Source organism: Halichoerus grypus, chromosome 2 (assembly GCF_964656455.1).
Source record: "Halichoerus grypus chromosome 2, mHalGry1.hap1.1, whole genome shotgun sequence".
Lineage (NCBI taxonomy): Eukaryota > Metazoa > Chordata > Mammalia > Carnivora > Phocidae > Halichoerus > Halichoerus grypus.
Window position 1 is genome coordinate 184,022,557 of NC_135713.1, and position 19,133 is coordinate 184,041,689.

The following is a 19,133-nucleotide window of genomic DNA, read 5'->3' on the forward strand; positions in this document are numbered from 1 at the left end:
TGGATCACGGCTTATTGATCTTGAGTTCCATTTTAGCAGAGCATCCAAATTCCACACAACCAAGTTCAAATCCCAGCTCAGTAATTTTCTGGCTGGGTGACCTTGAGCTAGGTCACTTAACCTCTCAGAGCCGGTCTCTTTTCTGTGGCAAAAACAGGGAGTTGTAAGAATTAAATAGGATTCTATTAAAAAACTCTTTCCTTTCACAGGTAATAAGGGTCATGTTCAAGGTTGCTAGAGAAAATACAGAATGCCCAGTTAAACTAGAATTTCAGATAAAACAAATATATACAGGGCGCCTGGGTGACTCAGTCGGTTAAGCGTCTGCCTTTGGCTGAGGTCATGATCCCAGGGTCCTGGGATTGAGTCCTGCATCAGGCTCCCTGCTCAGCGAGGAGTCTGCTTCTCCCTCTGCCCTTCACCCCACTTGTGTTCTCTCTCTCTCAAATAAATAAATAAAGTCTTTTTTAAAAAACCAAATATATACACATATTTTTTAGTATAAGTATGCCCCATGCAATACTTGGAACATACACTAAAAATGTATTGTTTTATCTGAAATTCAAATGTAACTCAGTGTCTGTATTTTTATTTGCTTTGAATCTGGCAACCTTAGTCTTGTCCCAGGTCACATAGCTTGTAAGCGATAGAGTGAAGGGCCTGGCCTTGAGCAGACTGGCTCAGCCACAAAGCAGCCCTGGACCCACAACTCAATGGAGCCTTCAAAAACAAATGCAGCCTGAGCCTTGGAAGCCCATCTCATATCTTAAAAATATCTGAAATGGTCATGAAAATCAAATTTTATTTTTTTAAAGTAATCTCCATGCCCAAGCGTGGGACTTGAACTGATGACCCCAAGACCAAGAGTCACATGCTGTACTGACTGAGCCAGCCAAGCGCACCATGAAAATCAAATTTTAAAACACCCCACAAATAAATGTTTCTATTATATGTATACATAAACATGTGTATAAAGTATATAAAATTGAAACTGAGTACAAAAATAAGTGGAAGAAGAAACTGTATGCCAAGAAATGCTTTTTATTTTTTTTTTAAGATTTTATTCATTTAAGAGAGAGAGAGCACATGAGCAGGGGGAGGGACCGAGGGGGAGGGGGACAAGCAGACCTCCCGCTGAGCGGGGAGCCCGATACACAGAGCTCAATCCCAGGACCCTGAGATCATGACCTGAGCCAAAATCAAGAGTCAGATGTTTAACCGACTGAGCCACCAGGTGCCCCAAGAAATGATTTAACATATATTAAGTATGTGAATTCAATCTCTAAAGGTCACATGCCTTTTAGGAATTTTTTTTTATCAGCTCGATCTGGACCACCCTACAAGTCCCATGGAGTTTAAGCTAAATGGCAACTAAACTCCCTGAGGGCTCACCATGGCCTGGGTAGCCTTCTAAGTACTTCAGCTGTACTGACTTTTTTTAAAAAATTAAGATAAAATTCACATGACACTTCACATAACATAGAGTTCACCATTAAGGGGCGCCCGACTGGCTCAGTCAGTGGGGCATGTGACTCTTGATCTCAGCGTTGTGAGTTCGGGCCCCACATTGGGCATAGAGATCCCTCGAAGGAATGTAAAATCTTTTTTTTTTTTAAGATGTTATTTATTTACTTGAGAGAGAGAGAGAGAGCAAGCAAAAGAGCACAAGGGGGAAGGGGCAGAGGGAGAGGAAGAAGCAGACTCCCCTGCTGAGCAGGGAGCGGCTCGATCCCAGGACTCCAGGATCATGACCTGAGCCAAAGGCAGACGCTTAACCGATCAAGCCACCCAGGTGCCCCAAAATCTCTTTTTTTTTGATTGATTTATTTATTTGAGAGAGAGAGAGAGAGTGGGGGAGGAGGGGCAGAGGGAGAGGGAGAGAGAGAATCTCAAGCAGACGCCCCAATGAGCTCGGGGCCCAACTGGGGGCTTAATCTCACAACCCTGAAATCATGACCTGAGCTGAAACCAAGAGTTGGATGCTTAGCCGGCTGAGCCACCCAGGCCCCCCACAGAAAAATAAAATCTTAAAAAAAAAAAAAAAAAAAAAGAGTTCACAATTTAAAGTGTACATTTCAGTGGTTTTTACTATATTCATAAGGTTATGCAACCATCACCACTATCTAGTTCCAGAATATTTCTGTCACCCTGGAAAGAAACCATGTATCCATTAGCAGCCACTCTTCGACCACCCCCCCACCCTCCATCCCTGGCAAACATCTACTTTCCATCTCTATGGATGTGCCTATTCTGGACATTTCATATATATGAAATCATACAGTATGTGGCCTTTTGTGTCTGGTTTCCTTCACTTAGCATGATATTATCAAGGTTCATCCATGTAGTACGTATCCACATGTCATCTCTTTTTATTGGCAAATAATATTCACTGTATGGACGTACCACATTTTATTTACCCATTCATCAGTTGATGGGCATTTGGGTTGCTTCCACTTTGTGGCTATTGTGAATAATGCTGCTGCAAACATTTGTGTACGAGCTTTTGTGTGAACTTGTTTTCAGCTCTCATAGATACATGCCCAGGAGTGGAACTGCTGGGTCCTGTGGTAGCTCTATATTTAACTTTTTGAGGAAACAAACCTTTTTGTTCTCGATGAGATACACCATTTTACATTCCCACCAACTGGGTATGAGGGTTCCAGTTTCTCCACAAACTCACCAACACTTGTTATTTCCTTTTCAAAAATAATTATGACTATCCTTGTGGATGTGAGGTGGCATCTCACAGTGGTTTTGATTTGCATTTCCTTAACAGCTATGATGATGTCAAGCAGCTTTTCATGTACTTATTGGCCATTTGTATATCTTCTTTGGAGAAAAGGCTATTTACATCCTTTGCCTGCTTTTTAATTGGGTTGTCTTTTTTGTTGTTGAATTATAGGAATTATTTATATACGCTGGATGTCAAATCCTGGTCAGATGTATGATTTGCAAATACTTTCTTCCCTTCTATGGGTTGTCCTTTCACTTTCTTGAAGGTGTCCTTCGACACACAAAAAATTTTAATTTGATGAAATCCAACTTATATGTTTTTCTCTGGTTGTTTTAGTTATGTACGCTAACTTCTTGAATGTTTACAATAATCAAATGAGGTGGAGAATCTTATTAGCGTCCCCATTTTACAGATGAAGAAACTGAGGCACAGAAAGGTAAAGTCCCTTGCTTGAGATTAAGCATCGAACAGGCGACAGAGCTGGGATCTGAAGCTTTCACACACCAGGGCCCAAGAAGGGAACCATTCACGCTGTGCTCAAGTTGGGGGTGCATGAGTAGGACCGTTAAATTGTCCCTGGACCTTCAGACTTTGTTCAAGATTAGGGTTGCCTGCTCGACAGTTTACATTGATCATTTGTATTTTTCATGAATTACCCTGAAGGGTGAGTCCGGGGGGAGGCACCTGGAAGAAGGGCATTTGCTTCCTCAGTGATCTAAAGCAGCCTCCAGGAGCTGAGACCTTGCCCACCTTATACCCCATTGGTGCTTCCAAGAGCCTCAGAAAGGCATTTGGCCTCTTACTGGGGTCTTGATCACAGTAAGAAAGGTCATCAAAGAAAGTGAGGCCTGTGTAAGTTGGTCAAGTTCAGTAGAAGCCCCAGGCTGAGTCAGGAACAGTAGGCATGGAGGTAAGGAGGCCCAAAGTCTAGGGAAGAATGAGGGTCAATGGGCACCACGAGAGACCTACTAATCAGGAGGTGGGAGCAAAGGCAAGGCACACTCTGGGAGTGCGCCCCAGGTGTCAGGGGTCTGGGAGGCAGGAGCGTATCCCTGCCTACATAGCTCAGCCACCTGAAGAATGGGGCCATTCCTGTCTCACCTGCTGGGGAAGAGCAAGGAACACTGGTATAAAAAGTATGGGTGATGCTGCCTGGAGGCTGTCACTCTGCCTGTGGCACATGCCCTCCCAGCCACCAGGGAGGTGGCAAGTTCTACAGTGGGATGGGAGGAAAATGTTTCCAAGGCTACCTACTGGCAAGGCTTTGTCAGGCACCAGGAATTCCTGTTTAGGACCTGTCTTCCTTAGGGCTAGCATGCCCCGGGCACTGTAAATCACAATGAAAACGCTAATAGTAATAACTACTGCATTTGTCAAATGTGCGTTTTTGCCAGGAATTATACTAGGGCTCTTCCTATCCATCCATCCATCCATCCATCCATCCATCCATCCATCCACCCAACCATCCATCACTGACAACCTTATAATAACCTTGAAAAAGGCACAGTCCTGCCTTCAGAGGTGAGGAAATGGAAACTCACAGAGTGGCTTAATTCAGGTCACCCAGCTAGTAAGTGACACTGGCTTCCTCCCAGGGGCATTGCTATGAGAGCCACTCAGGCCACATCCCAGGAGCCTGACTACCATCTTACCATCCCCTGCCCCAAAGTAGGGAGAGGGGGCTGCTGATCAGGCTGGATGTGAAATGGGAGCTGTTGATCCAAGAGGAAGAGGCAAGACCTGCTGGCTACAGCAATGACTGTAGCCAAGGGCTGGTGCAGCCCCCAGCCCAACTCCCTACTCAGACTGCGGTGCAGGAAGCGATCTCGGACATGGGCTGGCCCAGTGGTCCTGAAGTATGTCTGCGCATCAGATTCACCCGGGGAGCATTTAAAAATACAGAGCCCTGGGGGCGCCTGGGTGGCTCAGTCGTTAAGCGTCTGCCTTCGGCTCAGGTCATGATCCCAGTGTCCTGGGATCGAGCCCCACATCGGGCTCCCTGCTCGGCAGGAAGCCTGCTTCTCCCTCTCCCACTCCCCCTGCTTGTGTTCCCTCTCTCGCTGTGTCTCTCTCTGTCAAATAAATAAATAAAATCTTAAAAAAAAAAAATACAGAGCCCTCGGGCGCCTGGGTGGCTTAGTGGGTTAAGCGTCTGCCTTCAGCTCAAGTCATGATCTCAGGGTCCTGGGATCGAGCCCCACGTTAGGCTCCCTGCTCAGCGCGGTGTCTGCTTCTGCTTCCCCCTCTGCCCCTTCCCCCTGCTCCTGTTCTCTCTAATAGGTAAAATGCTTAAAAAAAAAAAAATGTGATGAAACCCAAGTTTTAAATAAATAAATAAAAAATACAGATTCCTGGATACAGAGATTTGGATTCTGTAAATCTCAGAGGGCCCAGGAAGGTGCATTTTACCTCCCATCTGGTGGTTCTGACGCAGAGCCAGCTTTGATAACCCGGGGCTGGTCTAACCCCTTCACTACACCCCGTCACGAAACACTAGATCTCAGATGAAGGAACTGACCTGCCTCCGGGCATGCAGGCGGGAAGCAGCAGAGTGGAGATTCAGACCCAGGTGGGCCTAGCCACCAACATTAGACTGCGTCTCCTGGTGGGAGCAGACAACTTGGAAATTGACCCCTTCTATGGTGCCTGGAACTGACAGAAAAGTCACAGGGAAAAAGATGGACTCAATATGTAAATACCTGACAGGTCTAGAAAACTTGTTTCCAAAAATAAGGAGAGAGAGGATGGGTATACTGGATAAAAGGATGGTATACTGGAAGCAATTCTGACAGCAAATAAGACAAAAAGTCAACATAGTTATAATATCTATTCTGTTCTAGTTTATTCTATCTACACAGTTCATTCAACTCGATCAGGAAATATGCATACAACACAATAATTAGTAAATAAATTTTAGAAATTTTATTATTAATTAATAAATTAATTAATAGAAAATGTTTAATCTGGTTGGGAAACTTTAATATGTGAACTAAAACAAGGTACCATTTACACAATATTTTAAAACTATATTTATATATATGTATATATACATATGTACGTATACATATATATACATATATATACACACATATATATATATAAAAATTTGTAGAAAAGGTACAGGGAAGGACACACATGGTGGTAGAGCTGTCTGACTGCCTCTTAATATCTATCCGCCCCCCCACCACAGTTTTCTAAATTAACCAAGCCCTTCTATTATGGGGGATGGTGGGAAGCAGCAACATGCTCAGTTTAAAAATCACACTTCCCAGCCTTTGTGCATAAGGGTGGCCAATTAGAAGCAAGCCGAGGTCATGGGGCAGGGGGACTTTGGAGGAAGCTCTTTAGAGGGGGCTGATTCAGCTGGAGGAAACACCATTGCTCCTTCACCCTCCCCCCTTTCTATTGCCCGGAATGCAGACATGATGGCTGGAACTCCAGGGACCATATTAGACCATGTGGAGCCTTTAAGGGATAGAAGTTAGGAACTGAGAAGATAGAGCACAAAGTTAGAAGCTTGGGTTCTTCATGACCAGAGATCACAGGCCCACCGTACCAGCCCTGAAATGCTCTGTCCAGACCTCTTCTATACGGAAGAAAAAGAAATATATTCATTTCCTTAAGCTTATGTTACTTTGGTTTTCTGTCATCTGCACTTGAACCTAAACTTAACCGACACACACGTCAAACCTTTGTGGGGTGTAAAGGGGGACTTTCACACTTTACTTTCTATGCTCTGGTACTGCTCGTAGGATTATTACTTTTGACAGTAAGAATGTATTCATGTGTTATTTATATACACATCTGTTTCGGAGCCCCCGAGAATGCAAACTGAGTGCTAGCCCCACCACTTCCTACCTAGGTGACCCTGGGCGGTCAATTAACTCCCTGAGCCTGTTCCCTCATCTATAAAATGGGCATGATAATAATAGAACTTATCTCACTGGGTTGGTGTGGAGCTTAAATGAGCTAATGCAGGATAACTCTTGGCACTGTGCCCGGCTCCCAGCTAGGACTGCACTACAGAACGCTATATAGCCCTTGGGCACTGTGGCTGGCAGAACCAGTGAAAAAACCCAGGACATGTTGTTGAGTAAAAAAACAGCTTGCTAAATTGGCACATGAATATGATCCCTTTGGTGAGAAATTATTTTTATTTCTACATCTATATGCATACGTATGCATCAAGGGACGTCTGGAGGGACGGTTGTCCAAATGTTAGTAGTGGTAACTTCTGGGTAGTAGAATTTTTGCTTTCCTCTCTACGGTTGAAAAAGAGCATTATTTTTTGAGCAGGAAAAGAAAAGAAGAAAAATCTTCTGGAAAACAGTAACATTTTATACCAAGTATTATTCGAGCACTCCCACCATCCTTTAACCTAAACTCTCTCATTCTTGGGGATTGACCTGAGGAAATAATTGCAATGAAGGAAGAAGCTAAATGCACAAAAGCATGTGCTGCAGCATGATTTATAGTAGAGGAAAACGGGTAACCACTTAAGTGACTTACATCAGGGTAATAATTACTAAATTATTCACCCACTGGGACATTGTGCAACAAAATGAGACAGAGGACAACCATGTAACAACATGGAACAATGCTTCTGACCCAACTAGTGGCCAAAGGCGCAGATGCAAAATGAGATCTGTGCTGGAGCCCAGCTGGGCAAAAATCTTGCATGCATTTGGATGAGGACTGGCAAGGGCACACAGGCCAATAAAAACCACTGAATTTGTTGGGACCACTGATTGGTGGGGAGTTGTGTTTTTTTTTTTTTCTTTTTCATTTAGAATTCTAATGTTTCCATAATGTTGTTTGTGTAATAATTTTTTTTTAAAGTGGCTTTAAAAATCCCCTTAGGAAAAGACGGGGAAGCAGGGAGAGGAAGATAGGAGGGAGGAGCTCTGCATAAGAGAAATCCAGAGGGGATCTAGAATACAGGGCAACAGTTCCTGCTTGGCCTTCTACCTGGGTGGTCCCAGAGGTTGTGCCCACTTGGCTCCCTGACTTGAGAGGGATCAGGTGGATGGAAGAGTTGCCAAAGTTAGGAAGGCAGTCCATTAGCTGATCATAAAGCTAGGATTGAGTGCTCTTTGTCTACGGCCATACCACCCTGAACGCGCCCGATCTCGGAAGCTAAGCAGGGTTGGGCCTGGTTAGTACTTGGATGGGAGGATTGAGTGCTCTTTGGATTGGGATCATCTGGATAAGTTGATCATGCTTGCTATTGACGAGATTACAGAGAAATGAGCACTAGTGAGCTGGCCAGAGGGGGATCCAGGCAGGCTTCCTGGTGGGTAGTTTGGCACTGTGTATCCAAAGGATGTGCATATCCTCAGAGTCAGCAATCCCACTTCTTAGGACTTATCCTAAACCTAAGGAAATGGTCAAGCCAGGGTGTAAAAATATTTACCTAAGACGTTCCTCATGGAGCTTATAAAAATAACATTTAAACCTCCAGTTTCACCAAAAAGGAACTAGAAACCAAATTTTGGCATAACCATGCAGTGGTATGCTATGGAGCTACACAAACAGAGTACAGACACAAATCTGACGTGGAAAGACACTCACCACATATTAGGTACGAGAAGGCTCCACAGCAAGAGCTAGATGATCCCATTTTTGTAAGACTGTATGTAAATATGCTCATTTGCATATAAGAATTTCTACAGTTACATACTGGAATCCTGGCGGTGATTCATCTTTGAATGATGGGATTATAGACTGTATCAGCCAGGGAGGTCTCCATTACGCTGCAGTGACACCCTGAAAACCTACCAGTTTCCAACAAATGGTAATTTCTCACTCCTGCTTGTCTGTTGTGGTCGGCCGCTCCTCTGCCCCCATCTTCACTCCGGGCCCCAGACCGACGGACTGTCTCTACCTGAACATGTCAGGCCTCTGTGGCTGAGGGAGGAGACAGTGGCCCACCCGTGGGCTCTTACAGATGGGGCCAGGCCACTGTCATGGCCCTGCCCAGGTCCAACAGGGCAGGCATATCCTCTCCCGAGGGTGCTCAGGGAGGGGCATTCGAGGAGGGCTAGTAGACATTTCGAACAATTAATACAATCTACCAGGCAGGTTATTTCCCCCTTGTCTTAGTCCGTTTGGGCTGCTGTAACAAAAACACCATAGACCGGGTGGCTTAAACAATAACCATTTATTTCTCAGTTCTGGAGACGGGGAAGTCCAAGATCAAGGTGCCGGCAGATCTGGGGTCTGCTGAGGGTCCACTTCCTGGTTTGCAGACGTCCATCTTCTCTCCATGTCCTCATGTGGTGGAAGGGACCAGGGGTCCTCTGGGGCCTCTTTTAGAAAAGCACTAAGGCTCCACCCCCATGACCTAGTCACCGCCCAAAGGTCCCACCTCCTAATATCATCACCTTGGGGATTCAGTTTCCAGGTATGAATTCTTGGGCGTGGGGGCCACAAACACTGATTCTACAGTAATCCTATTATTTCAAGTCCTTTTCTTTGCAGCATGTAGTCCTGTCCCAGGAAGTGGATGGTTTCACCGCTGGAGCCTCTTCGGGAGGGAAAACAGAGATACCAAGTCCAGCTACCTGGCACTGGGCAGACAGAGCAGCTTCAAGCCTGAGGGCGAGGGGCCAGAAGGCGGTCAGAAATCTGCCTAATTTAAGAGACAGGTTAACCGACCTGTTATAAAATGACGATGTCACAGAAAGTTCTGGATGTCCAGAAGCATCACACCAGGTGGGCTACTTACTCCTCATAGGACTTGAGTCAAGAATCTCAATGTCCCCAAGTGTAAAATGGAAATTAAAATAGCTGCCCCAGGGGCATGTGGCTGGCTCAGTCAGCAGAGCATGTGGCTCTCGATGTTGGGGTCTTGAGGTCGAGCCCCACGTTGGGTGTAGAGCCTACTTAAAAAAAATGGTAATAATAAAATAAAATAAAATAGTTGTCCTGCCTACTTCACACTGCCCAGTGGGGGATGGGGACGACTCAGTTTAAGGCTTAAAATTGTAACGTTCTTGCACGTGGAAGGCTTGGTCCTTCGTGTTGTAACCACACACTCACATATTCCATTTCCCCAGCTCCTCTCATCACTTTGTCCCCACAGTGGCTTCTTGTCCCCTTTTATTTGTGTTCCTGTCCTTTCAGCAGGGCGGGTGAAAAGATGACAGCCAAAACCTCACAAGTGAGAAGAACCCCTCTGATGAATGAGCCACGGAAGGCCCGGGGCGCAGAGGGAGGGGCCCCACTCCACGGTGTCATGTCAAAAAGTAGCTCTGTCCCCTTGGTCCTCCTGACCTCAGCCCCTCAGGATGGAAGGCAGATGTCAGGGCTTCCCAAACTGGCCTGCTCATTAGAGCTGCTTAGGAAGCATTTTGAAAGCTAGCTGCCTGGGCTCCACCTCCCAGAGATTCTGATTCAGCTGCTGAGGGTGGGACGAGGCTGAGTCACTGAAGGTGATCCGTGCTGCCTGCACTGGGCTCTGGCTCCCGTCCAAGCCCTCTGCGCTGGCCTCGGGAGGTGCCCCAGCAGGGAGGGCCCAGCCATCTCGGGTGGCACGAGCCCCGGCAGCTGGGAGAAACCCGAGCGCACCTAGGTTATCTGATGTTGCACTTGCCCTGGCCCCGTGCTCACTTCTTGAATATCAAGATCAGGGGAAGGCTCGGGAAGAAAGGCCCCCCCCCCCAGTAGCACAGCTCACCCTTCCAGCAGCCCCAGGGCCAGAGGGGGCAGGAAAAAACCATATACGCCCTTGCCAGCTCCCAGCCCTTCAGAACCAAATACGCGGCCGCTGCCGGCTTACGCTTCCCTAGCCGGCCCGCCCATCTTTACCGATAACCTGGGACTTTATCTCTTGACACATCTATCAATATGGCAGTGAGTTCCTCGAGGGCTGGGATGGGTCTCATTCATCTCTGCATGCCCTGAGCCAAGCCGAGCACACTATTAGTGCTTGTTGAATATTTCATGAATAAAGGTGAGGTAGTAACACTAACCATGTTACCACAAGGTCAAAGAAGGACTGATACAGCCACTAGGCACCCAGGGACTGCACGTGCTCCCATATCTGCAGGGTGGAGGGAACCCCATCCTTAGTCACCCAGCCAGAGGCTGAGCTTAGCATGCCCGGATGAGCACCGGAACTAAATTACTTTTGACATCACAGGACCCGTTGATACGATAAGGTAAGAAAGTTACAGAACCTCTGCACAGGAAAATGCCCCTTTCTTTTCTCTCTCTCTCCCTCACCCATCTGTCTCTCTCACATACACACACGCCCTGCATACAATTTCTAGGTTAAGAGTTTCAGCCCTTTAAAAAACAAAGGGAAAGCTCTTTTTTTTATGGATGAACGCCAGTTACAAACGTAGACAGGATGTTAGAGTCAGGACTGAACATTCTGCACCTCCCAATGTAGTCACTGATTTTCGGCAAGGATCAGCAGTGAATGCTAACAACACTGCAGCAAAATGACTGTCAGGGAACAGGGCATTCGTTTGTTCTCACGGTATCACCCCTACTGATAATCTATTCATCTCCAAGGAAAAAACGTACTTGTATGATGGGCAGACTGGGCATCCATCCCCTTAATCAAGTGAGAGTGGGCTGACCTGGCATTATGTACCTTGAGCTACACGATATCTATATGTACTCTTGCCAAAAATATTTTACCTAGACCCAATCACTAGCAAACAGATACACCCAGAATATGGGACATTCTGTAAGACAAGTGGCCTTGGCTCTGAAAAATCTACTGTCATAAAAATAAACAAAAAGAAAGGAGGGTTTTTTAAAAAAAAAAACCAAACAGATGTAATAGCCAAAAGTAAAGCATAAAACGTCACGGGCGCCTGTGTCCCTGCCCCCCTCCCCCGCCCCCAGCCAAGGAACTTTATGGTGTTTTGGAGACATTTGGGGAAATCTGAGAAAGGACTGCACACTATTGCATGACAGGACACTTTCTCAGGTTGACAGCACTGCCGTGGCTATATAGGAGAATGTTCTTTTTCTTAGGAGATACAAGCCAAAATGTTTGATGTCTACACCTTTCTTTCAAATGGTGCAGCAAAGAAAAAGAAAGAAAGCGAGCTAGCTAGCTATTCAAAGGCAAAGTAAATGTGGCCAAAATTTAGCAATCAGTAACTCTACAGGCTGAGCACAAAGTCTGGAAACATGGCTATTTTCTTTTTTTTACAGGTCGAAGATGTCCTCGGTGACATTGCAAATACTTGCTCTTCCCAGACTGTACAAACACCCCGCGGCGAAGGCTAGTGCTTTACACCGAACTATGCTTTTAACTTTTCTGTAGGCTTGAAATCTTTCAAAATGGAATGTACAGTGGGGGAAGGAGCCCTCAGCCCTGCACTAAGGCTCGGGTCCCCACATCAGGATTCTACCCTCCAGGGAAGGAGGCTGGACAAAAGAGAAGACCAAGGTCAAGGCGGGCTCACTGGGTTTGTTCGGCTGTTTAAATAAAACCGGGCGAACGTTTCTGTAGGTAAAAGGCCAGGGGAAAATTACCAGGCTCTGGGTGTTTCCTGAATTCTCCTCCCCTCCCCTTTTTCTCTGCTTAGCTCCCCCCACCTTCACTCTCTCGAGGCAAGGGCTGTAGAGGGGAGGGGAGCGGGGGACGCAGGAGGGTCTGTGGGGCTCTGGCACCCGACATAATGTGGTTGCCCAAAGAGAAAGAGTGAGGCCTGCTCTGATCCTTCCCACGGTCCTCAGAGTCCTGCAGGCCGCTGCACTGGATGGACGCACGGGTCCACCAGCACACGTCAGGCTCTCTCTGTCCCTGCCCTATGTCGTAGGGGCTAGAAGCCTGAGAGCTAGAGTTCTCAGAATCTCTTGCCAGCCAGGATTTGCTTTAGAGCCCACTAACGAGAGGCACTTGCAGAAACCATTACTCCTTCTCTGGCGGTGGTGGGGGGCCCTGATGCCAGTTCCCAAACCAGAAATGTCCTCGCATGCACCTCGCGGTAGCCATGCCCCTGGGGATGCCAAGGCCGGGCAATGACTGGTGCTGAGACGGCACCTGCCAGTGGAGAGCGTCAGTCCCGCCCCCGAAGCCCACCTGGCATGGTCCTGGGACACAGGAGCGTCTGGTCATCCTCCTTGCACAGGGGAGGGGGTTCTCTGCTGCCAGGCCTCTTGGAGTCGAGGCAGGAGGGTCAGCAACAGAGAGTCCAGCACAGCCAGACCCTCCCAGGAACACCGAAGACCCCTGGAAAACCAAGAGGCCTGGGCGTGACCGCCTCGTCTTACCAATTTCAATCCTCGCTGTCCAGCGGTACGAAGCACCCAGCACCCACCGGCCCCTCCTCGTCAGTCCTTCTCCCTCCTGGGCCTGTGGATCTGTAGTCAGGGCTCCCTGGGCCTCCTGGCACTAGGCCCCCGCCCCCCACAACATACCTGTGATCCAGCAGCAACAGGCCCTGAGCCAGCAGTGCTTTCACCTCCCGGCTTGCTCTGAACACGTCCCAGAGGCTCAGCTGGGGCTCAAACTGCTGCCAGTGCTGGGAAACCAGAAGGGTGAGGGGTGCAGAGGCCATGGCAGGTAGCTGGCCAGGCTACTCTGGTCCCATGTCTGGGGGTGTGGTAAGGGCAAGGGAGGGTCCGATCTGCACAGGGATCTCTGCAATGACTCATGCACATCTAGAGCCCGGGTGGCGGGGGGCGGGGGGGGGGACGGGCGGGCTCTAGTGTGGCCCTAGTCCAGGGTCCTCACCACAGCCCCACCCTGCCCACTGTTTCTGCCCATCAGGCCTTGGCTGGGCCAAGGCCAATCTCCAGTTACCCGCCCCAGAGAACCAGGTGTGTGTCTGTGCCCGTGTGCATGCACAGAAGGGAGAGTGATTCTGCAGGACTTAGGAGAAGAAGTGGTGTGCCACAGCCCCCCCATCCCCCCTTACCTGGTGAGTGATCCCCACATCTGTACGTAGCCCCATGGCCAAAACTTCCTCTAGCCTGAGAGAACAACCATCAGGGTGTCCTGGAGAGGAGACCTGGGCCTCCCCCCGTTCTTAACACACATACAAGGACATGCAGGATGGGGAGGGAGGGGGCAGGGCAAGGCAGGAAGCAAAGGTGTGCAAGTGGGGAGGGCTCTGGGGGTGCAGGCCCCCCTCAGATGCTCACAGCTCCAGCTGGCCCAGGGGGACGCGCCTGCGGGTGCCGTGCCCAAACAGCATCACCTCTTTCATCCAGTTGTCCGGCTCCAGGGTCTGGATCCGAGCCTCCCGGGTGTGGCCCCCAGCCCCCTGGGGCACAAATCGCCCGTGGGCCCCTGGCAACATCAAGCACCACCCCCACTTTAGTAGCAGCGAATGCTGGGTGCTCGCCAGATGTTGAATCAGTGGTTCTCAAAATGTGGTCCCTGGACAAATAGCATCTAATATGCTAGAAATGTAAATCCTTGGGCCCTACTCCAACCAAGCCCGCCCAGTCAGAAATTCTGGACGCGGGGCCCAGCGATCTGCATTTTAACAAGCCCTCCAGGTAATTCTGGTACGTGCTAACAATTGAGAACCACGGTGCCAGGCGCCATACCCAGCATCTCAAAATATATATTGAACAGCTCTACAAAGTAGGTATTATTTGTTGCTGCACTTTATGCAGAAGGAAACAGAGGCTTGGAGAGGTTAGTAAGTGGCCCAAGATCACACAGCCGTGACATTCTGCTCCTGAGTCATCCCTTCTTCGGTTCACAGGGGACTCACCGGGCCCAATGCCAAGGTACTGACCGCACTGCCAGTAAGTCCAATTGTGGGTACTGAGCGCCCCCTGCGGGGAGGGAGGGAATAGCCCGTTCAGAGTGAAGAAGGTGGGCCCGTTTCTGCACCTGGTTAGAAGGTCCTAGCTCAGGCCTCGGGAGCAGCCAGCAGAAACCCCCTTCCCCAGAGGGCCACAATTCTCCAGTCCCAGCTTGGCCTGCCTGTTCCCCAACTTCAGCCGTCGGCCCCAGGACTTACATTCCGGGCGAAGTTGGAGACCTCATACTGGCGGAAGCCGGCCTCCCGGAGCACGGCCCGTCCCTCCTGGTACATCTCAGCAGCGAGCTCGGGGTCAGGGGCAGGAAGGGTGCCCCACTGCACCTGGGTGAAGAGTGTGGTGCCCCGCTCCAGGGTCAGCTGGTAGAGGGAGAGGTGGTCGTCACAGCAGCCCAGCAGCGTCCGCAGCTGCCCGAGCCACGGCCCCACCTGCTGGGCCGGCAGCCCCAGCAGCAGGTCCACAGACACGCGGCCGGGGAAGAGGCGCCGGGCCTCTGCCAGTGTCTGGAGGGCATCTCTGGCCGAGTGTGTCCGCCCCAGCAGCTGGAGCTCGGTGTCATCCAGGGACTGAGGAGAGAGGATCAGGCGTAAGCACGGAGGCCAGCTCAGAGGCAGACAGGCACATGTGACCGACCTTACTGAGGACAGGTACACAGGACAGGGCAGGGAGCCGGAACAAGCCACGACCAAGGGTTATGGCTCACTGTGCGCAAAGCATTTTTAAACAACGTGTAATGTATCCTTATAATCCTCCGACATTAGCTCTATTTTATAGATAAGAAAACTAAGGTTTAGAAGTGTTAAATGGGGCGCCTGGGTGGCTCAGTGAGTTAAGCGTCTGCCTTGGGCTCAGGTCATGATCCCAGGGTCCTGGGATCCACCCCCTCTCCCCCTCCGCTCATGCTCTCTTGCTTGCGCTCTCTCTCAAATGAATAAAGTCTTAAAAAAAAAAAAAAAGAAGGGCACCTGGGTGGCTCAGTTTGTTGGGCGGCTGCCTTCGGCTCGGGTCATGATCCCGGAGTCCCGGGATCGAGTCCCGCATCAGGCTCCCTGCTCGGTGGGGAGTCTGCTTCTCCCTCTGACCCTACCCCTTCTTGTGCTCTCTCTTTCACTCTCTCTCTCTCAAATAAAATAAAAAATTAAAAAAAAAAAAAAGAAATGCCAAGTAACTTGCCCAAGGTCATACAAAGTCAGACCTGGAATTTAGGACTGTCTGACTCCAAAGCCGAGAGTGTTTTTAAGTTTTCCTTTTTGAAAAATACTTTAAACCTCTAAAAAAATTGAAAGAAGAGTACAATAAAGACCTTCATTTAGATTCACCAAATAACATTTTGCCACATTTGCTTTGTCTCTAAATATACACGTACGTGATTACAATGTTGAATCATTTGGCAGTAAGTTATAGGCCAGCACTGACCAAAAGAATTTTCTGGGATGACAGAGATGTCCTCTATGTGCACTGTCCAATACAGTAGACACTAACCACATGTGGCTATTTAATTTTAAGTTAGTTAAATTTCAGTAATCATATTCCAAGCGTTCACTGACATGTGGTCAGTAGCTACTGTACTGCTCACTGCAGATATAGAACATTTTAGTAGAATATGCTAGCCACTGACCAGACGCTAGTGAGCACTTGCAATGTGGTTGCTTTAATGTAATTAACTTAAACACCATACCCCTGTACCCCTAAATACTAAAGTGCGCATTTCCTAAGAACAAGGACAATCTCTTACATAACCACAATCCAATTATAGAGTTCAGGAAATGTAACACTGACACGACACCATTATCTAATACAGAGTCATATTCAAAAGTTGTCCCAATAATGTTCACTGTAGTAACTTCCCCTTGCCACCTGAATCCGGGATCCAACTGGGTCACACATTGCTGTCAGCTCTCATTGTTCCTTTCCTCTCTTTGAGTCTAGATACTCAGCCTTTGTCTTTCATGACATGACATTTTTGAAGAATACAGGCCAGTTTTTAAAACATCTCTTAATAAGTTCTAGAGACTTACTGTACAACACTGTGCTTATAGTTATTAATACCATACCGTACACTAAAAAAATTTGTTAAGAGGGTACACTGATCTCAGGTTATCTGTTCTTACCACAAAAAAAGTCTTTTTTTTTTTTTAAAGCTTATTTATTTATTTTTTTATTTAAGTAATCTCTACTGTGGGGCCCAAACTCACGACCCTGAGACCAAGAGTCACACGCTCCACTGACTGAGCCAGCCAGGTGCCCCCCAAAAAGTCTTATTTAGATTTTCCTGATGGTTCCTCACAATTAGATTTAGGATATGCGTTTGGGGCCAGAATATCTCAGAAATGATGTGTCCTTTTCAGTGTATCCCATCAGAACAAAGCCCTGACCCCAAACTCTACTGTAAGTGGTAGATGTATTAGAAGGGTAGACAATACTGGATAGGGATATACCAGGAGTCAACCTGAAAAGAGTATGTTTCTCCTCTACTTAAAAACCTTCAACAAGGGGCGCCTGGGTGGCTCAGTTGATTAAGCGACTGCCTTCGGCTCAGGTCATGATCCTGGAGTCCCGGGATCGAGTCCCGCATTGGGCTCCCTGCTCAGCAGGGAGTCTGTTTCTCCCTCTGACCCTCTCCACTCTCATGCTCTATCTCATTCTCTCTCTCAAATAAATAAATAAAATCTTTAAAAAAAAAAAAAAACCTTCAACAAGTCCCTTATCACCATGAGGCAAAAAACCCAAACTCCTTAGTATGATGCTCAAGGCTTTTGGGCCCTACATTGCAGCCTTGCCTCCCGCCTCTCCAGTGCCAGAATGACTCATAGCTCCCCAGAACGTGCAAGACTCTTCCATATCCTGTGTCTTTTCCTCCCACACCCTCTCGCCTGTGGAAGTCCTCCTCCTCATCAAAGATCACCTCCTTCAGGAAGGTGTCCAGGATTTCATCAGCCTGAGATGCCCTTCGGGCTGTACTCTGAAAGCCTTTTGTTGAGACCCCTTTATTGGCAGCCCTCACCATGCTGCAATGATCTGATGACCTGTCTGCCTCCTCCTGTGTCTCCCATCATGTAACAAAAATTTTTGACTGTCTACTCTGTGCCATGCACTATGGTGGGTACTTGGAATACTGTGATTAAAAAAAAAAAAAAGGCATGCATGATCCCCGCCTCATGGAGCCTGGGGGCTAGCACAGCAGCAATTAAGCACAAGTGTCACCATACACTTTCCAGTGCCTACTGGGCCCTGGCACCCAGAGGAGCTCAATAAATGTTTGCCCAATTAATGAATGTGACCAGAGGAGAGACAGCACTGACGGTCTGGGTGCCCTGGGATGCGGTGGGTGAGATGGGCTACCTGGAGGCCGATGGACAACCTGTTGACCCCTGCAGCCCCAAAAGCTGCCAGCCTGGCGCCGGGGGCCGAAGTGGGGTTGGCCTCCAATGTGACTTCGGAGTCTGCAGGCAGGTGAGCTGCCTGGTCCACCGCCTCCAGGACAGCAGCCACAGTGCTGGGACTGGCCAGACTGGGGGTGCCCCCTCCAAAGAACACAGATTCCACCCTGGAGAAAGAGGGTGGAGAAGATGAGACCTGGGGGAGCCCTCCGGGACGCCTGCACCGGTCCTAGCTACTCCCTCCAAACAACTTCTAAGACCCCGCCTACAGCCCCAGTACCGACCTCCGCACCCCGCTGAGTCGCAGCAGCGTCTGAGCCTCGGTCACCAGACAGCTCCGCATGGCTGCCTCCTCCACGCCGCGGGGGATGTATTTGTTGAAATTGCAGTAACTGCAGCGCTTCTCACAGTACGGCCACTGGGGGGCAGGGGTGGATGAGCGGGGCGCGGGGTGACCCCAGCGGCCCTCGCCGTTTGCAGGGTTCCGTCTCACACATCCCCATCCCAAAATCCTCAACAACGGCTACGCCATCTAAGCCACACAACCCCCCAGGGCAGGTGAGACAGGGAATATTATGCCCACTTCATTAGGAGAAAACTGAGGCTCAGAAGGAAATCACTCGGTCAAGGTCACCGAACTGGTGAGCACCAGCGACTTCAAGTCTCCGATCCGGGACATTTCCTTGCCCGAGGACCGCGTCCCGTCCCAGACCTCGTCTGCGGGCCGGGACAGACGGAGGTGGCTTCACCGCGCGACCAGCCGCCACGTGGGCCCCGCTCCGCCGGCCCCACCCCCGCCCCACTCACGTGCACGTAAAGCGCCGCGCGCGAGCTCGGGGGCGCACGACTCGAGGATCCTCTCGCGCCCTTGGCGTGGCGGCGCCTCTGGGCAAGTTTGGCCGCTGCCGCCCAGCCGCGGGCCCGGGCCCCGGGGAGCGCCATGGCGCCCGCTGCGGCGGGGAGCGGCCCGGTGCGCCGGGAGATCCGGCCGACACGCGCCCGGGGCGCACGGGAGTGCGCGGAGCCGGGCCAGCTGGGCCGCCCCGGCGGAAGGAAGAGGGGCTGCGTGACCGCCGGCCGCGTCTCCGGACGGGCCGCCTGGGCCCGGGGGCCTCGCTGCTGCGGCGCCACCTGCTGGGCACGGACGCGCTCTCCGCAGCCGCCTGTCGGTCCCTTGCGGGGGGGCGGGGTAGGGGGGAGGCGGGCGGGGGCCGGGTTGGGGGCTGAGCCGCCGTCCTTTTTTCACCCTGTCCGAGGGCGAGCTCCTCGACCCA

The 19,133-nt window shown here is 49.6% G+C and overlaps 1 protein-coding gene across 2 annotated transcripts; it reads right to left on the minus strand.

The window, feature by feature from the left end:
• Nucleotides 1-8,875: 8,875 nt before the first annotated feature.
• RSAD1 (radical S-adenosyl methionine domain containing 1) lies at nt 8,876-18,983 on the minus strand. Of its 2 annotated transcripts, none has more exons than XM_036076259.2 (10): nt 18,667-18,982; nt 18,144-18,277; nt 17,822-18,026; nt 14,680-15,045; nt 14,428-14,491; nt 13,847-13,994; nt 13,621-13,675; nt 13,121-13,224; nt 12,783-12,932; nt 8,876-9,328 (listed from the first exon to the last, which is right to left on the minus strand). In XM_036076259.2, exons 1-9 carry the CDS (start codon nt 18,799-18,801, stop codon nt 12,815-12,817), a joined length of 1,329 nt encoding a protein of 442 aa, XP_035932152.1. In that variant the 5' UTR covers nt 18,802-18,982; the 3' UTR covers nt 8,876-9,328; nt 12,783-12,814. The 2 variants fall into 2 exon arrangements, with proteins under 2 accessions (XP_035932152.1, XP_077921649.1); XM_078065523.1 differs by lacking the exon at nt 8,876-9,328 and adding an exon at nt 9,335-9,615 and having other exon boundaries at nt 18,667-18,983.
• Between the last annotated feature and the right edge of the window lie 150 nt (nt 18,984-19,133).

Bases quoted from the DNA above. Each gene is read 5' to 3' on its own strand.
- RSAD1 (XM_036076259.2), bottom strand. From the start codon at position 18,801: ATGGCGCTCCCCGGGGCCCGGGCCCGCGGCTGGGCGGCAGCGGCCAAA. The intron at 13,676-13,846 runs GTGAGCATCTGA...TTGTTCTCTCAG, and splicing joins CCCCTGGGCCAGCTGGAGCT to GCTAGAGGAAGTTTTGGCCA. The intron at 13,225-13,620 runs GTAAGGGGGGAT...CTGGTTTCCCAG, and splicing joins ATGTGGGGATCACTCACCAG to CACTGGCAGCAGTTTGAGCC.